We start from the raw sequence: 18,584 nt of genomic DNA on the forward strand, positions 1-18,584 counted from the left end.
TAAGAACCTTGTGTTTGGAACCAGTCTAGAAGGTGCCACAGAACTGTTCAAACATGAAATCTCAACTCCAGAAGCCCTTGCGTGCTGTCAAGTCGCTTCTGACTTCTGGTTTCTTGGCCGGTTTCTCCCAAGCGGGGTTGGGCCCTTGCCATCCTCAGAGGCTGAGAGAGTGGGACTTGGCCAAGGTCACCCAGGAGGCAGGGTACATGGCTCGGCTGGGATTCGAACCCACGTCTCAAAGTCCTCGCCAACAGTCAAACCGCTGTGCCATGCTGGCTCTGGTACCTTTTGTACCTGGAATCATTTCCTAGTTGTCCTCTCTGTGGTTTGACTTTCCTTGGTGTGTGTGTGTGTTTCTTTCTTTCTTCACTCCTTTTTCCTCCCTTTATCGGTGGGCTTGATCTGCCATCTTCAAGATTGCCCAGAATTTGGAATCGTCCTCCTTTCTTTTTTCTTTCTCCCTTTCAGATCCTGTTCTTTCTTTTCTTTAGGACTTTTGCATCCCTTTGGCTTCCTGGTTACCTTGCATCATCTCCTTGTTCTCAGCTTGGTTTGTTTCTTGTCCCCAGGGGCTTGTAAGACGATGGCTCTGGGGAACTGTGTGTTTGTTTCGGTCTCTTTCTTCTCTCTTGGGACAAGGAGTGAATGATGGATTTGGTTGGGCCTATTGCTGAGATGTTTATTCTCCTTTGGTTTCTGGAGAAGGTACTCAGTCTTCTCTTGAGAGGCCTTCCCAAATGTGTGTGTTGAAGTCGCCTGTTGACATATGGTGACCCCATGGATTTCAGAGGGTTTTCTTAGGCAATGGTTCTTCAGAGGTGGTTTTGCCAGTTCTCTGAGCACCTTGGGATTCATTGGTGGTCTCCCATCCAAGCCCTAACCAGAGTTGACCCTGCTTAGCTCCCAAGATCAGATGGGAAGCTCCCTGTTGTCTTATGGCACCTAAATACCCAACAGGCTCCAGATCGTGTTGGATCTGGGAAGGTAAGCAGGGTTGGCTTTGGTTAATGCTTGGATGGAAGACCGCCAGAGTTCCTTCCTCCGAAATACAACCTCCAGCACCTGGTCTTCGTTGGCAGTCTCCCATCCAAGGACTAACCAGAGCTGACCCTGCTTACCTGGCGCCTTTCGGGTATTTAGGCGCCTTCCGAAACATCATTGTTGTGCACCTTCAAGTCTGTCTTCTCATTCTGACAGAGGATGGCCCTAAGGCAGTGAACCTATCCTGGATTGGCCAATGCCTTCCTCAGAGGCTGAGAGAGTGTGACTCACCCAGGGTCCCCCAAAGGCTTCTCTTTCCTTGGCCATCTCCTTCGCTGGGGAGGCCTGGCTTGTGGCTCCCAGACTTTGGGATCCTCCAAGAGTTTGGGACAAGTTTTGTTTGGGGGAGCTGGTTAGAAGAGGGCTTCTGGGAGTTGAAGTCCAAAAGACCTGAAGTTAGGGAATCCCTGCTAGGACCAGCAGTGCCCAAACTGTTGGTGCCCTCCAGACTGGCTTTGGACTGTAGCTCCCAGCATTCCTGGCTGTTGGCCAAGGTGGCTGGGGCTTCTGGGAGCTGAAGTCCAAAACAACTGGAGGAGCCAAGTTTGGGAGCGAAGTTTTCATCGCCTGCAGCCCAGAGGGGCCTGGAGCCCTGGGAGTTCAAGCGGGTTGGAAGCGGGGGATGATGGCTCCCGTGCGGATGGCGCCTTCGGAGAGCGGGGCCGGGCCTCGTCCTCCTCCGCAGCTCCACCTCCGTCGGGGCGGGGATCCTCCTCCCCGGCTCCCTGCCTGGCTTTCCCCGCGGCCGCGGGGCTCCTCCACTCGGAGCCGGGATGGCGATCGGGCCGGTGGGGCCCTTGGCCCTCCTCTTGGCCCTGATCTGGGCTTGCAAGGCCGCCGGAGCAGGTACACGCGATCGGGCGGGGAGGCCCGTGGGAATGGACTGCAGACAATCTGGTTGACATCGCTTGCACTGCCTTGGCTCCCTCCCGCAGGCGCCTGGGAGTTGTAGTTGGCTGGGGGCCCGGGCCTCTTCCAGGCAGAGCAGGCTCTCGAGACCCTGGGATTCTCAAAGTTTGGTCCTTCAGTGTCGGGAATTCTGGGAGCTGAAGTCCAAAACATCTAGAGAGGACCCAAGTTTGCGAACCATTGCTCTAGACCCAGTGGTTTGCAAACCTTGGTCCTGCAGCTCTTTTGGACTTCAGCTCCCAGAATTCCTGACTATTGGCTAACCTGGCTGGGACTTCTGGGAGCTGAAGTCCAAAACAGCTGCAGGACCCAAGTTTGGGAACCATTGCTCTAGACCCAATGGTTTGCAAACCTTGTCATCCAGATGGTTTGGACTTCAGCTCCCAGACTTCCCAACTACTGGCCAAACTGGCTGGGACTTCTGGGAGCTTCTTGGAGGACCCAAGTTTGGGAACCGTTGCTCTAAAGTCCTAGTTCAATACTCAAACCGCTATACCACACTGGCCCTCTAATATATACCTATAGTTCCAAGCGTGGCGTAATGGTTTGAGCGTTGGACTAGGACTCCGAAGACCAGGGTTCAATTCCCCGCTCGGCCATGGAAGTCCACTGGGTGACTTTAGGCAAGTCCCACTCTCCCAGCCTCAGAAGGAAGCAATGGCAAACCACCTCCGAAGAAACCTTGCCCAGAAAACCCCATGATAGGTTGGCCTTCGGGTCACCATAAGTCAGAAACGACTTGAAGGCATGCAACAGCAATCCAAGAAGAAGCTTTTCCAAGATCTGCCGAGGACTAACCAGATCTTGCTGGACTTTTGGATGCCGTGACTCAATTCTGAGACATGTGACATATTTATTTGTCAAAATTATAGGTGTGCTGGGAGCATATTCGCTTGCCTGCTGAGCAACCATAGCTTTCCTTCTGTAGTTGGAGACATGGCTTTTGTTTCGACGTTGAATCTTGCTTTGGAGATTTCACCAAGACGTTGCACCCAGTGCACTCATGGACATATTCACTTATAGAAGACAATCCTGTTGGAGGTCTCTCATTCGGTAGGGCTGCTGTCAGTTGAAGCCAACTTGATGGCACACGACAACATCCACAAAAATTCTATTGAATTCAGGTTTCCTCCCAAGCAAATGTGTAGAAGGTTGCAGCCTAAGCTTCATAAATAAATAAAGGCAAGGCTTCTAAGCAGCGCTGAGCTTCAGCCTAGGAAAAAGCCATAACAATTGGCCCTTAATAGCCATCAGCAATATCCTGAGTTCTCTGGAGAGGAGCATACAAATGCTTAATAATAGCTGCAAAATGTTGCAGTGTCTTCTTACTTCCTTGCATAATTGTCTCCTGTTTTGGGTGGCCGACAACCAGCCAAAGCCTTCCTCTGCAGTGCTTGGTTTGGTCCACCTCCCTGAGCTTTGCAGTTTTTGGATTTCCTAGTTGGAGAACAGAAAAGGAGAGAAGGTGAATCATGTGGCAGGTTTAAGGCCACCCAGTTATTTTTAGCGTGAACTTTTGGAAAACAGGGTCCACTTCCCGAGTTACATTGATAGAACGAATAGTTCAGCTTGAGATGGAAGCGTGTGCGGGAATTGGAATAATAGCAAAATGGGGTCCAGAAAAGGACAGTTCTCTCGCCGCTCAAAAAGACTGGTTCAAAACACTGGTTTATCTTAAACAGCTGTGGGATCTGTAAGTTAACACACAGATCTGCCAGTTGGTAAAGTGTGTAAGCAACTCATTCTGCTTTCAGGAAGGTTTGTTCTGCTGAAGACAGCCTTTCTTTGGCAAAATATGTTTTTGCTATACACACAAGTATAATGGAAAACAGCCCATTAGTACATGGTGTGTGTTGTTGTTGTGTGCCTTCAAGTCATTTCCAGCTTATGGCGACGCTCAGGCAAACTGATCACAGGGTTTTCTTGGCAAGATTCGTTCAGAGGGGTTTTTTTCCTTTGTCTTCCTCTGAGGCTGAGAGAATGTGACTTGCTCAAGGTCAGCCAGTGGGTTTCCATGGCCGAGCTGGCATTCAAACCCTGTTCTTAAGAGTTGTAATCCAACACTGAAACCACTGCACCACCCTGGCTCTCAAGAAGCCATTAATTCTGTTCAAATCTCTGCTAATTGATCAATTTTTGTGAATGTATCCCAATTCAGCTGGTTTCCCTTTCTAACTTTCCCTTGAAATTCTTTTGTTACACGGTGCTTACCCTCAGGTCAGAGACTGAGTATCCTGGGAGAATGAAGTGTTACTGACGCTGGTCTGAGGGTATTGCCATTTCTGAATTCAGATTTATGTCTGTTTCTTCTCCTGTGTAGATGTAGAATGGTAGTAGATTGTGCCTGGGTACCAGACTTGCCTTGCCCAGCTGGTTTATTGCCCCATCATTGAATGATTATTGTAGTATGAGAAATGCCTACTGCAAATCCATGAATTTTGAGTCCTTGTCTTCATTTATTATTTTATTTTATTTTCTTATATCCCACCTTTCTCCCAACATAGTGACACAAAGCAGCAGAGTGGAAGCTGGAGCCATATAAGTGCCTTTAGTATTCTTTGGCTTCAGATATAACATGGTGCTTAGATGCCCATTGTGAAAACTCTTCTAAGTTTAGATTGATGGTAGGGTGAACGTTACTGAAATTCTGATGGAACCCCCCAATGGAACTTTCCACTTGTTTCTCAGTGGCCTTATGCTGACTACCAGCCTGTCAGTACTTGCCAGAGAAGAGTTGGTGAGGGGATGCAAGGGATTTGGAAAGTCACTTTATGGACTACAGGTCCCACTAAGCCAGATTCTGGGAGTTGTAGTCCAAAAATAATCTTTCTCAAGATTAATTATGCTGCATCCTGGAGAATTCCAATGCCTTTGTGTTGTAATGAATTGCCAGTCTGTGTGGGTGCTGATTTTCCTCTTTCCACTTTGCAGGAACCAAAGAACAGGTGGTTGGGGAAGTTGGAGGGGAAGTGACCCTGACATGCCGGAATGCATCTTGGCAAGCGGTCCAGGTGGACTGGTTTCATGGCGAACCAGGTGCCATCCCCATCCTCTTCTCATCAGATGGCAAGCTCCCTTCCGATGCTCGCTTCTCTTTGGTGGCGAACAGTTCCTTGCACATCTCAGGGTTGCGCCTGGAGGATGAAGGCAACTACACCTGCAAGGAAACACTGAATGCAACAGCCAGCCTGCACAGGATCCAGTTGCTCATAGCCAGTAAGTTGTCAGCCGCCCTTTTTACTCTGTAGCTTGAGGATGCATAGAGACAGTTTGCTTGGTGAACAAATACAGCAGAGGAACATAAGAAGTTGCTTTCTATTGTAAGCAGAGTTGTACATGTGAGACCGTTGCACTTGCGGCAGTGCATTAAAGTCAACAGGGTAGTGTGTCTTACTGTACAATGCCTCTCTATATATTGTGCATTGCAGTTGCACAGTGGATTGTCAGCCCTGAATGTTGGCCATTGATCGATATACATTGCACTGTGTTCTTATTCAGGAAAGAGACGGTGTAATGCAATTCCACCAGCAGATATTTACACTACACTGAAGTGATATAGGATCTTGGCCACTATTTGTTTGCCTGGCCCAATACTGGAAATCAGTGTTTTCAACTTCTTCTTTTTGTTCTTCTTGTCCCCCTGTCTATAGGAGCTCTGGTGTATTTTTTAAAAATCAGATGGCCTCTCTTGTTCCCCACACCTGCTTTCTGGCTCTGTTCCCAGTATAGTTTCCTATTTGCTTTGAAGGTGTGGTAGGCTGGCAGTTATGCGGCAAGCATGTCCTGAGCATTGAGTTACACCCACTTTCTCCAAACAGCTCCAGAAAAGGTATAACCGTAAAGCTGTGGGGTTCCTCTGCTACAGCTGAATAAGTACACAGGCATCTGTCAACCTGGGAGGAGCAGGCCTCCTTATCATCTTGCTGTGTGCTTTCAGGTCAACTGACTTACAGTGACCCTCTCCTATAATGTTCTTGGCAAGATTGCTTCGGAGGAGGTTTGCCCTCCCCTTCCCCTTAGGAGACTTGCCCAAGGTCACCCAGTGGTTTTCCATGGCCGAACTGGGAATCGATGAGATGAGCTTGGATAAAAGCACCTTCCTTTTTTAGGAGAGAGCCCTTAGCTTCAGGCTTAGAGCACCTGCTTTCTGTGTACAATATTTGAGACACAAGTTCCCTGTCTCTATTATGTGAAAGTTCCAAAGGGCAGCTTCTTGTGCTTACTCTTGCTGTATGCCACAATTGGAGTTGTTGATTCATTGTGGTGTCAATTGATAGTGAAGGAGCCCTTGGATGGGATCCCTGTGTTTCAGAGGTCCTAAAGGGACAGTTGTTATAGAGAATCTCTCAGTGGGAATGCGCAGGAGACTTCATGAACTCTTCTTCATTGATGTCATGAGCATGAGGATTTTCAAGGGGATGGAACATGATCTTGTAATTTGAAAGCAGGTTAATCTTTTTAAAAGTCACTTACAGCATTTATATTTTGTCTTTTCCTCCATTGTGAAGCTTAAGGCAGCATATGTGAAGTTTCCAGGTCATCTCCTATCCAGGCACAAACTACATTCAGATCTGTTTAGCTTCCTTAGGGTTACTGTGTTGTAGGCCTTCAAACCAGGGCTGAGAACATTTAACACTCTAGATGTTTTGGCCTGCAACTCCCATCAGCTCCATTCAGCATGACCACTGGTGAGGAATTGTCTGAAACACCTGGATTGTCATTCCTGTTTCAGACCATCACTCTGGGAATTGCTGCAGTAGGAGTGAGGAACTGATAGCCTTCCAGATGTTGTACAATTTCAACTCCCATGACTCTTCACCATTGGCTGGGCTTGCTAGCTTTGATAGGAGTTGCAGTCAAAGAACATCTGACAGGCATAGTTCCATGTTCCTACGCTAAGGTGTTGTCATGTTATCCTTAAAAAAAGCTTGCAGCCCAATCCTAAGTGCATCTCATAGTTCATAGAGCTTCTTCTAAGCATACTAAGAATTACAGAGTTCATATCCTATGGGAATGAGGCCTCCGTGGCAATAATGCTAAGGATATGCACTTTGTAATCTGCTCTGATGTGCTTCCTTAGAGATCAAGATTCTGAACAGAATGATGTTAGTTGTTTTGTTGTTTTTCTAAACTGGACTAACTTGGTGGCTTGTTTCTTGGTTTTATATTTACAAGCTGCTTTGGGACCCTAGATTGGAAAGCTGCATCTTAGTCAACAATGCTACTTCTGTCTCCCTTCCAGGTGGCCCTGGCCAAGTCAATGTCAACATCTACCCCACCACAGCATTGCTGAATGGGACACTGTATGCAAAGAGACATGACATCCTCAACTTCACCTGCACCAGTGACTCCTGGCCTGTACCCATAACCAAATGGGATTTCAACCAGTCCACTTCCCTGCAGGAGCCATTCACGGAAGTCAGTGACACCCTGGGCTACTTTGTCCTCTATAACATTTCACCCAGGTACCAAGGGAATTACTCGTGTTTGGTAACCAACCCGCTCAGTGGCCGCCGACAGACTGTGACCCGTGAACTCTTGATCTATTGTACGTATGCTGAGCAATGCTAATGCATTTATTTGATCCATTTATATCCTGTCCTTCCTCCAAGGAGTTCAGACTGAGGTCCACAGTCTTGCTCCTGGGATGGGATGGGGGGAGAGTTCTTAATTTTAAAAAATAATTTTAAAATCCAGCAGCAGGGCAATGCAGCCCCCCAACATGTGGTAGCTGCCTCCTTCTGCTCTAATCTCTCTACTGTCCTGGCCCTTAAGGCATACTGTGGTCATTGGAGACACTCTAGGAACTTGTTCTGAAAACATTAACTACTCACCAAGCAGTTGATATGTTTTGGGCATCAGGGAAAATCTACTGATTTCCTCCCAGAAAGCTTTCTTTGATTTAGAGAAGCAGAGACAAAGGAGAAGCCTTTTTTGCAGTTGGATCTGGACCTAACTGGTAGATCTTTGGGAACGATTTGAAGACCCACAACACACATGCAACAATATGGTTAAACAGAACGACAAATAAGGGCCCAACCTATAGCAGAGTTAAACAAAGGGATCAAAAAGCAGATAAAAATGCTGATGGATTGTCAAGATCCCAGACAAGTTGCAGCTCAGAGCTTTGTGCAAAAGCTGCTAAAGTCTGGATCTTTTCCCTCCACGAGAACCCAGCAGCACTGTAGATCATTTGTTGTTACTTGCCATCAATTCAACTTTGGCTTCTGGCAACCCTGGGAATGAATGAGAGACCTCCAAAAGCCTCAGTTATCAGCAGCCCAGCTCAGGTCTTGCAGACTCACGGCAGCCATGGCTTCCTTGATTGAATCAATTCATCTGTAATGTGGTCAGCCTCATTTCCTACTGCCTTCCATTTTCCCCAGCATTATCATCTTTTCCAATGAGTCATATTCCCCCCCCCCCCCCCAATTTGCAGTTGGCTGTTTGATTTGGCAAATTGCACTGACTGTTCTCTCTTATTTGAAAGATTGTCCCCGCATTTGTCCAGGCTCGCCTTTTGCTGATAAAAGTGAGGCTGAGAGAAGTTCATATGCAGGTCTTGTTTGCAAAAGAGGCATGTTTTTTCCCCTTTTATTTTATGCACCGTTAAAACTGAGGCACAGTATTTGCCGATGGATAATTATATTATGAGGACTGTATCTTTCCCCACACAACTATAAAGGTGACATCAAGAGGGATATTAGTAGAAAAAATAGGGGAAGAACAAAGAAGAGAGTTATTAAAACTCCAAAAAGTAGCAAGAACACGAAGGTAATTATTGTTTTAGAAAGATCAAGTGATTTAGAAGAAATGCTAGCAAGGCTAGATGGGAAATTTGTTTAAGCTTAACTCAAAGTATAGGAACCGGGTTGAATGAACTGTCAAGTATGATTGAAGGAAAGCTTTCCATAGAAACCCACAAACCTGGTTTGTCTTCTGATGTGCATATTTAATTGTATTAATTGTTGATGGCTTTCCGCACAGGGCTCTGAAGGTTGCAGGGTATCCTTCTCTTCGTCCAGTTAATACTGTGAACTTCTCCCTTCAGATCCTCCACCATTGTTGCCCCAGTGTTGGGCTCAGACTTCCAAAGAAGGGTCTGGAGGGGTGCAGCTGTTCTGCAGCTGGCCTGGGGGTTACCCTCATCCCACACTCCAATGGACAGACCATGAGAACCTGAGTTTGGCTATCAACACAACTGATAGAGCAGACACCATTGTGGTGACACTGAACAGCACACACCTGCTGTACAGGAAGACGTTTGTGTGTCATGGAAGCCATATCCTAAATCAGGAGGACCAAACTTGTACCATCCAGTTGGGTGAGTTGCAGGCAGAACTTAGAAAAGTAACTTTCTTGACCTATCATTTCCATAATTCATCAGCCAACAAAGCTACAGAGCTATATTCTAAACAGTAAGCTCTGGTCATGGAGCATGCTCACATGTCACGATAAAGTTATGGTTGATGTCAATCATAGTTTCCTGCTTCAGCCCCTAATTACCCAGATGACCCTTAAGCAAACTTAGGTTTATCTTTCCTATTCCTGGTTTGTTTCTCTTCCCTTCCCTTTTGTCACTTTCAGTTTCAGCATGGGCAGATAAGCCAGTATCAAGCCAGATTGTAATTTTGAGTATCTCAACAAGCCAAAGTTCATAAACCAACAATAAACCTGATTGTGATTTGTGGTAGGTAAAAAAAAACATGGCTTGTTAGCACAATTGGGCTTAAACATTACAACAAGTCAGATATCAACAAACCACACCTCATCTTGTTGGGATATGTGCTTATAGAATGATAGAGAGTAAGCAGAGGCCATCCAATGTAGTGGGCCAGGAAATGCAGAGAATAGTTGGCACTTTTTGCTAGAGATCATGTCCTTCAGCCAAGTGACTCTTGTTTTAACAATGGCAGCTGGAGAATGGGAGAGGAAAGACAATTGATACAGAAAAGACTAGGTAGAAACTGGCCATGTTGGCCTGCCCCTCCTCACACCAATTGTTTTTGTTGTTGTGGGTTAAATGGGTGTGAAGGACTAAAAGTTAAATATGTTTACTTTCAGAGCTTAGAAAGGTTTAGATAAGAACTCCTCGCATTCCCCAGTTAGCCTGGTCAGTGACTATGCTGGTGGGAGGATTCTGGGAGTTGTAATTTAAACAGGAAGATTCCCCAACTCTGGTTATTTTATGCATGATCTCACTACTGCAGCTCTGAGTGACAACAAGCAAGTGGGGAAAGGACTGCTTTTCAATGTGGAAAATAACCCAGGAGAAATCCTCCCAACTACATCCTTAATTTTTATCAAGCATGTAGGGTCTTCCAGATATTTATTGGACCATAATTCTCCTCATCCTTTGCCATTGGATATATTGGATAGGGCTGATGGGAGTTGTGTTCACTACCACTGGGAAAGCCATGTGTTCCTCAGCCTTGACTTGTGGTGGCTGTCCAAAATTTCAGACAGGAATGGTTCCTGGCCCTTCTATAGGAATGCCAGGGATTCAACTCAGAACATCTTCCTGATGAAGTAGATACTCTCCCACTAAGCCATAGTCTGTCCCTGGTCTATTCCCTGAAGTTGTTGTTATTGTTATGTGTGTATGTGCTTTCAAGTCACCTGTTGACTTATGGTGACCCCATGAACTTCATAGGGTTTTCTTAGGCAAAGAATTCTCAGAGGTGGTTTTGCCAGTTCCTTCTTCTGAAATAGAGCCTACAACCCCTGGGATTCATTAGCACCTCCCTATTCAAGTACTAATCAGTTCCAAGACCAGATGGGATCTGCTGTCTTTAGGGCATTTAATACCCTAGCGTTGTTGATATTCCCCATGCTGCTGTTGTTGCTGTTAACTTTATTTATACCTTGCATCCCCCACAAAAAAGGGGCACTGAAGGTAGTTTACAAATTCAAAAGCTGCTCTTTTGAAATGCAAAACCTTGTGTAATATCTCCTTCTAGCCAAGAAGGGTGGCAAGGCTAGGAGCACTGGACTGACTGCCAGGCACACATAGCCTAGGTTTTCAACAGCTTTTTACCATCCAGTCCCCCCCCCCCCCCCCCACTCTGCCACCAGAGTTGACTGCCTCATTTTGTCTCAAGATGGGGCCGACCCTAATCTCTGCACTGCTTTTTAATCTGTTTGCTTTCTTCCTGGTTTAGAGAGCCCTTCGGTCACATCTGACCCAATGCGGAGCTGTTTTGCAGGGAGAACTGCCATTCTGACCTGCCAGTCAACAGCTGGCAACCCGCCAGCCCAGATCACCTGGTTACGTAATGCCTCCCAGCCAAAGACAGTGATCCGGTCTGGTGGGAAGTTTCTCATCAGCCAAAACGGCAGTGTCTCCACCCTTGTCATCCGGAACTGCTCCCATGGCACTGAGCAGGGTTACTACGTCTGCAAAGCTGAGAACCCCCTGGGGCTGAAGGAGGTGTATGTCCAACTCACTGTGACCGGTAAGAGACAGACGTTGGAACTGCAGTGTGCTGGCATGCCAGGGAAATGAGTAGTGACAGTGTTTGCATGAATTCTTTTGGATGCTCTCCAAGCACCACGTATATTGCCAGCCACTACAGTTTGCTGGTAAGAAAATGACGTTTCTGCCTCTGACCTTCTGGTGACCCACTATCCCTCTGCCATGGGCTATGAGCTTCCTTAAATGTGTGAAAGGGATTGGTTTCTAGCATCTTTGAGTGAGTTCAAACTGGTATACATGCTGTGACACCAAATGTACTACATGAGGCCCTTTGTATTTGCTGGGGTTTGGTTCCAGGACTCAAACTCAAATGCTCAAACCATTACACCATGCTGGCCCTAACCTGAAGTCTACGTCCTTGCCTTGGCTATGGCGAACAAGAAAGCAAAATATAAAAGTGGGGCCCAAAGTCCATGAAATATAGGAGGTTCAAGCCTGGACAGCAGTGGTATGTAGCAGGCATGTGTGGATAAAGGAAAACGAGGCCTCCTAACTTGCAAATGGGCATGGTTGGCTGGCTGGCTCCCTGTGGAAGCATGCAGCACTGCATCATTCTCATTGCAGGTTCTAGTTGCGATAAAGAGAACACTTTTTCATTTTTTAAATAAAAATGTTGCTGTCTCATTTTAGCTGTTCTTGCTTCATAAGCTACCCTGAGAATATTTAACTGAAGTGGCAGCATATATTTTAAAATAAACGGATATGCCAGACTTCCCTAACTTGACCCCGCATCTCTGGATATGTCAGAATACAGTTCCCATTGTTCCCAGTCATGCTGGGTGGAGATGCTGGGAGTTACAATGCCACACATCCAGAGGGGGGCAGGTTGGGAAAAACTAAGCTGACTTCAGATATCCCAAATTTGTCATTGTGACATGGTTTCTTTCCCCCCGCAGAGCCAGTGAACATTGCAGGCATTGTGGGAGCAGTTGTCATCCTGTTGCTTCTGGGTATTCTGATCCTTTCTGGGGTCATCTTGTACACTGGACCCCGTTTATGCCCCAAAGGTAAGAGGAGCTTAGAGAATTTTTCTAGGGAAAGCAAATTCTAGGAATGCAGGTTGGTCTATTAGAAGAAATGGAAGTGGGGTGGGGAGCACCCAGAAGAACAGTAAAGCAGTGTTTTCTCTGGGGAGCAGCCCAAGTGGCTGCATCCACCCTACAGAAAGAATCCAGTTTGATACCACTTTAAGTGCCACACCTCAATGCCATGGAATATTGGGATGTGTAGTTTGGTGAGACATTGAAATAGATATAAAATTACAGGCATGAGGAAGATAAAAAATAAAGGACTAAGTTCTAAGAAGAAATGTAAAAGAAGCAAGTAGAGACAGTCTGACAGCCATCTTTGACTATTGCAGATGGCAAGATCTATTTACATAGCTTGCCAAAATCTGATCTCCAGTCAGACTTTGGGCAGAAGTGTTGAAACACCACAAAACTGGTCTCTTAAATATAATGGAAAAGGAGATTAAGGCCAGACATCTTTTAAAACTGCATCACATGCTTGTTGTGCAGTCTGGAGGCACAATGAGGCATCCACATTTGGCAAACAATGTTGGACAACAATGGTGACCTCCAAGCTGCTTCTCTTGAGCCCCTCAGCCTTGAGGGCGAGCTATGTGTGCCACACAGGCACATTTTAAACTAGCTTGTAGCCTGTCTATTGGCCAGCATTAATTTCAGTTGCCAGCCCACTCAACCTCTGCACATGTAACAGAGGGAAATGCTGTCTTGTTCATTGCTTCAGGCAGTAATAGGTCTTGAGTTGGCTTTGTGTTCAAAGAAGCAAATGTTTCATTGTCAGTTAAATTTCCTTCTCTCTTTCTCCCTTCCAGGCCACATGCTCAGGTAAGTCTGTACTTTTCTTGAATTGAAAAGATCCAGCTTCATGCATGGTCCAGTGGTGACAGAGTGCATGTTTTGCAACTTAACAGGTTCAGTGAGGAAAATCTCTGCCCCTAGACCACAGAGAGCCACTCCTGCAGAGAACAGGCAACAAGTGAGCTAGATAGACAAAAGCTTGGTTTGGCCACCTAGATTCTTAAAAGACGTTTAGATGGCAATTTGAGGCAAGTGTTTTCAGTAGTGCAGGGAGCATGTAGCTCAGTGATAAAGCAAGGATCTGTGCATAGAGACCCCAGGTACAAACTCTGGCAGTCTCCTGTTCCAACGAGTGTGGAGATCAAATAAATTTCTAGATGCGGTGGGACTGCAGAATCCTTCAGTCCTAGCCAGCATGGCTAGGCTTGGTTGAAATGATAGAAGCTGTAGTCCAACAACACCTGGAAGGCCCTATGTTTTCCCTCTCAGATTTGGCTGTGGCAAGAAAAGGCAGGGAAAGATCTCTTTTTGGTCATTCTTCAGTCTCACTGTCCTCCTGACTGCAGGAATCGAGATGCAAGTGACATCCTTGTACTGATGGACTCAGAGGAAGAAGATCTACCCATGGAAACAACTGGGGAGCCTGCTTTGCATCAAGCAGTAGCAAATGGCTGTTTTCCCAGGCCTTCTGAAAGTAAGCCTTTTGGCACTCAAGTTACATCTTTGGGGCTTGCTCCTGCAGTAGTTGTGGTGAGGGCCAGTAAAACTGGAGCCAAAATTGGCCCACAGAGAAACAAGAGAGGAGGAGTTATTATTATTATTATTATTATTATTATTATTATTATTATTATTAACCTTTATTTATAAAGCACTGTAAATTTACACAGCGCTGTACATACAATCTTTTAGTTAGACGGTTCCCTGCCCTCAGGCTTACAATCTAAGAAGACACGACACAAAAGGAGAAGGGTGTGGTGGTGGGGAATGGGATCTGGTCCAGCAGTTCTCCACCGCCGAGGCCTGGACCAAGGCAGATGGACTGGAGTTGGGATGTTGCTGGGAATGGAGGAATCATACATTTGCAGAAGTACAAAAAAAAAACTGTAGTAAACATAAACAGCTCCAAATCCCATGGTTTTGTCTTTGTAATGTATTTTCTCCAATATCTTTGCAGCTGTATACATTTGTTCATCAGACAACTATGTTGCTCAATGTGGAAAAGTATGTGTGTTGAAGTAGCACCACAGTTGGGTTTATGCGGTCTTTTGGGAAGTACACATTTCCTAAGTTTGCATTAAAATACTAAGTGAAAGAATTTCTATCCCATTTCCTAGTTTGGAGTACAGTACTTTTAGAGCCATGCTGCTCAGTCTTTGATCCTCCAGATGTTTTGGCTTTCAACTCCTCCGAGTCCCAGCCTTAAGTGGGCAATGGTCAGGAATTCTGGAAGCTGAAATCCCAAACATCTGGAGGACAAAAGTTTGCAAACCATTGTTTTAGGGGGCACCATCACCATCACTGACTGTTTTGGAAAATTGAACTGTCCTCATTGCTTGAAAAGCTATTTGAAATGTGTGACTCTAGATATTGTGAGACTGCAGCTTTTATCAGCCCTAGCTACTGGAGAGGAACAATAGGTTTTGTAGTCCAACACACTTGGAGGGCCACTTGTCTTCCACCTGTGCTTTAAAGGAAAATCACTAACACATATTTAAATCCCAGGCTAAGATTCTGCATTGGGATGTTTATCTCTAAGGCATAGCTATCATACATCTCCAGATGCTACAGCCTCCAACCCAGCTGTGGGGCAGCATCCCCTCAAAGATAGCAGTTTCTCTGTCAGTGAAGAGCAGTAGCAGAAGTGCATCCAGATATTGTCCTTTACCTTAATATACAGCAATAATGGCACCCTCATGGACTTCCTGAGGATCTCTGAGGATGTTATTGCTGGGGAGGGGGTGGATTTTGGTTGTCACACAGTTGGAACAGAATTCCAACCTCCACAGTCACCAAAAAAACAATAACCTTGGTGGCACAGTGTGTTCATTCACCACACTCTGGATATAACCTTGTTCTTTTGTGCTTTTCTTTCAGATTCCCATGCGAAAGTGCCCACTGAAATCTCACTGGAAGAAATAAAAAGGGATTCAAAACCCACAGTGTAAGGGAGTTCTCCATCATACATGCTAATAACCAAAGCAGCCTCACAAGATGGTTCCATCCAAAACTGGTCCAGGAGGAAAGGACTAGTACTATTGGCATCCAGCTTAGGCAACTCTCAGTCATTTTTTGATCCTTTGCTTGTCTTTCCTACATGTTGTGGTTCTCCTACATGTTAATTCTTCCCTCTGTCTCCTTGCTGGAGAGGGTGTTTGCAACTTAACAGCCACAATGTAGGAAATAGATCTAGGACAGGAGTACAGTGGTTTCTTCAGCTGAAGCATGATGTCAGATCAAGATCATTTTAGGAATGAGCTTCAGTGAGCAAGAAGGACCTTGAGCATCAGGAAGGGCTGGAGAAAGAGAGGGTGGGATTATCTATCTGGATCACAGTTCCATTTGTCCCATTGGGATCTTCCTTGCGAACTGTAGTTGATGCTTTCCTATCCCAGGTTGAGCCCCAGGTTGAGCATCAGCTTGTGTATCTGCAGATGAGTGGAAGTGGCCAGGACTGTTTCTGCTGTGACCTTAAGCAATTTCCTCTCTTCTGGGATCCTCAGCACTAGATGAATGTCAGGATAATGGGGTGCCCAAAATAATAATGGGACTAAGCTGCTAGAGTGATGCAGAAAGACAAATTTTGGAAGGAAGTGGGGTTTAGTATGGTTTAGCCTAGAGAAGAGACCAATGCTAGCTCTCTTCAACTACCTAGGAAACACGTGGATAGTCTGCTATTAAGTCCTGTCTAGGGACAATTCATTCCCAAGTTCCTCCATTCTCCTATCCATCCTCAGTTGGCATACTGGATCCAGTTCTGGGTACCACAGTTTAAAAAGGATGAGGACAACTTGGAGTGGGTTCAGAACAGAACAGCCAAGATGGTTGGGGGATGGAAAGCAAATGCTCTGAAGGAAGGTTGAAGAAACCAGCTTTTTAGCTTGGAAAGATGAAAAGGGAGTAGAGAGACCCTCTTCTCAGTGGCCCTCTTCTAATACTTGAAGTAGTTTCCAAGAGGGCAGGACTAGATCTAATGGCCATTAGAGAAGAGAGATTTGGAGTGAACATTGGGAGAAACCTCTTGAGGGTGAGAGCTGACTGAGGATGGAACACTATGTCTAAAAGGAAGGTAGCTTTTTCTTGCTGGAATTTTTCAAGCACATGCTGCACAGAAATCTGTTAGGTAAGCTTCAGTTCTGGACTCTCTCTTTCTGCCCCCCACCCCCACCCCATAACTAATAGGAAAGCATGGGAGGATTACACATGGAAGATGATGTTTACTCCCACCGTGTAAAATTCTGTGAGTTAGAGAACTTAATGCACTTCATCTACAGGTGTCCCTGCTCAAGCCCTATCATGTTATACTTGCATTATGTAAGGGAGGAACGCCACTCCTGCACCACTAGCAGGTCATAATGAGCCAGCTCTGGCTTTGAACAGGGTTATTTCAAGATAAAATGTAATTATTACTGTTACATTATTAGTAGTAAGAAAGCTTGGCCAGTCTGTGAAATATCCACAAGACGTTGACCAGTAAATCCTGATCTACCTCAGTAGGTTTCAGATTGCTTTTGAATAACTAACCTTAGCTGAAAATGAAGGCACAGGAGTAAGTTAATAAATGTGACTTGTCCCCATCCAGTGAATGAAATGTGCACTAGGCTGGAGTATATTTTGCTGCAAAAAATCCACCCAGAACTAAGCCTACACTGTGTGCATTTGATGACAAAAACACCTGCACCGTTGCAAACAGTGTCCCCACATTTCCATCATTGGCCCCATATATGGACTTTTTACAAACATAAATGGCTAGGGCAAAAATGGTCTGAAGAGATCTATTGCTTTTTGCTATGGGGAAGCAGTTTTTGTCCCTGCCCATGTAATGTACTGGGACAAAATACGCCCTGGGCAATTTTTCAGCGGACCATGCTATTGAGACGTGGAAGTGACAGACTTGGATTGTCAGAAGGTTGGCTCCATGGGTGGGAATTATGAGTTTTCAGAGGATTGGGGAAACAACATGAAAGCTATGTTAGCCCCGCTGCTGGTACGAAGGGATTCTAATGGGGCTAGAAAATAACCACCAACTCATTGAGTACAAGGTTTGTTGTTTTCCTTGTCCTGCTGTGTGACGGTTAGTCAAGCAAAATCTGTAGCTAATGTGAAATAAATACTGCATCCGATCACTATTGGGCAATATTGCAAATGAGTAAGAAAGCAGCTTACTCGACACCATCATCCAGGTTTGCATTATGCTCCATGGAAATGAAGAGCAGACTTTTCAGAGTGTGGATCTTTTCGCCTTAGTTTTCCCAGATTTTACACAGATCCCTGCAGTTTATGCAGCCCACCCATGTATGTCTTAGGCCAGTGTTACTCAAAGTGCTGGTCCCTCGATCATTGGTCCCTGGCAAGCTTGCAGGAAAGAAAAACACACAATTGTACCCAGTAGGCATAAATACGGCGCCAGTCCCTGGTGCACTGAGGAAAACTAATTGCCTGTCTCCCAGCTTAGATAACTTGGGAAGCACTGTCTGATGCTGTAAACAGTCTTGGGACATGGAGCGACTGGCCCGGGAAGAAATGTTCTCTTAAGGCAAGCATTTTTCCAAAGGGCTATTGCGATGGAGATTATTTTCCTGTAAATTATGCAACTGTGGCAGTGGTCTTTCACTTACAGAATAAAAATGTGTGTTTTGGATGATGATTTTCATGTCTGCTGTTTATGTGTTGCAGTTGAGGTGGGTGTCCCTTCCCAAACCTGAGAGATAACTGCTTGTTTCTGGTTCATTCTCAGCTCTGTTAATGTTAAAACGATTCCTGTTCAGCTTGGGAGGATCAGGGTCCAACAGTCCCCTTATATTCCACAGTAACTGAGCTATAAAAGTGTAACTAGTAACTATGGAAGTAAATTAATATATATCATATTAATGACTGACTAGCAACAGCGTTATTTTCCGCGTCTGTTGTTAGTTGCATGCTGTCTTGCATTCAGGGATTGAAGGTAGCCTACAGAAAGGAAAACAGATATAGGTTAAAAATGCATCCATAAAATAATAGAGAGGCCTGTTGGTATTTTATCTATAAGTAACTTCTCCATGGAAGGAGATGGATATTTTTGTCTGGTGGGTAACAGTCACGTTCTGTTTAAAGTCATAGACCTGTGCAACCAGTGCCAT

General features: G+C 45.5%; 1 protein-coding gene across 1 annotated transcript; it reads left to right on the plus strand.

Annotated features, from left to right (window-relative positions):
* Positions 1-1,666: 1,666 nt before the first annotated feature.
* VSIG10 (V-set and immunoglobulin domain containing 10) lies at positions 1,667-18,112 on the plus strand. The gene is made up of 9 exons (XM_042441669.1): positions 1,667-1,887; positions 4,882-5,166; positions 7,193-7,498; positions 9,002-9,274; positions 11,112-11,405; positions 12,322-12,432; positions 13,263-13,275; positions 13,815-13,942; positions 15,343-18,112. The coding sequence occupies exons 1-9, from the start codon at positions 1,815-1,817 to the stop codon at positions 15,411-15,413; spliced, it is 1,554 nt and encodes a 517-aa protein (XP_042297603.1). The 5' UTR covers positions 1,667-1,814; the 3' UTR covers positions 15,414-18,112.
* The last annotated feature ends 472 nt before the right edge of the window (positions 18,113-18,584 follow it).

Source organism: Sceloporus undulatus, chromosome 10, assembly GCF_019175285.1.
Source record: "Sceloporus undulatus isolate JIND9_A2432 ecotype Alabama chromosome 10, SceUnd_v1.1, whole genome shotgun sequence".
In the NCBI taxonomy this organism is placed as follows: Eukaryota; Metazoa; Chordata; class Lepidosauria; order Squamata; family Phrynosomatidae; genus Sceloporus; species Sceloporus undulatus.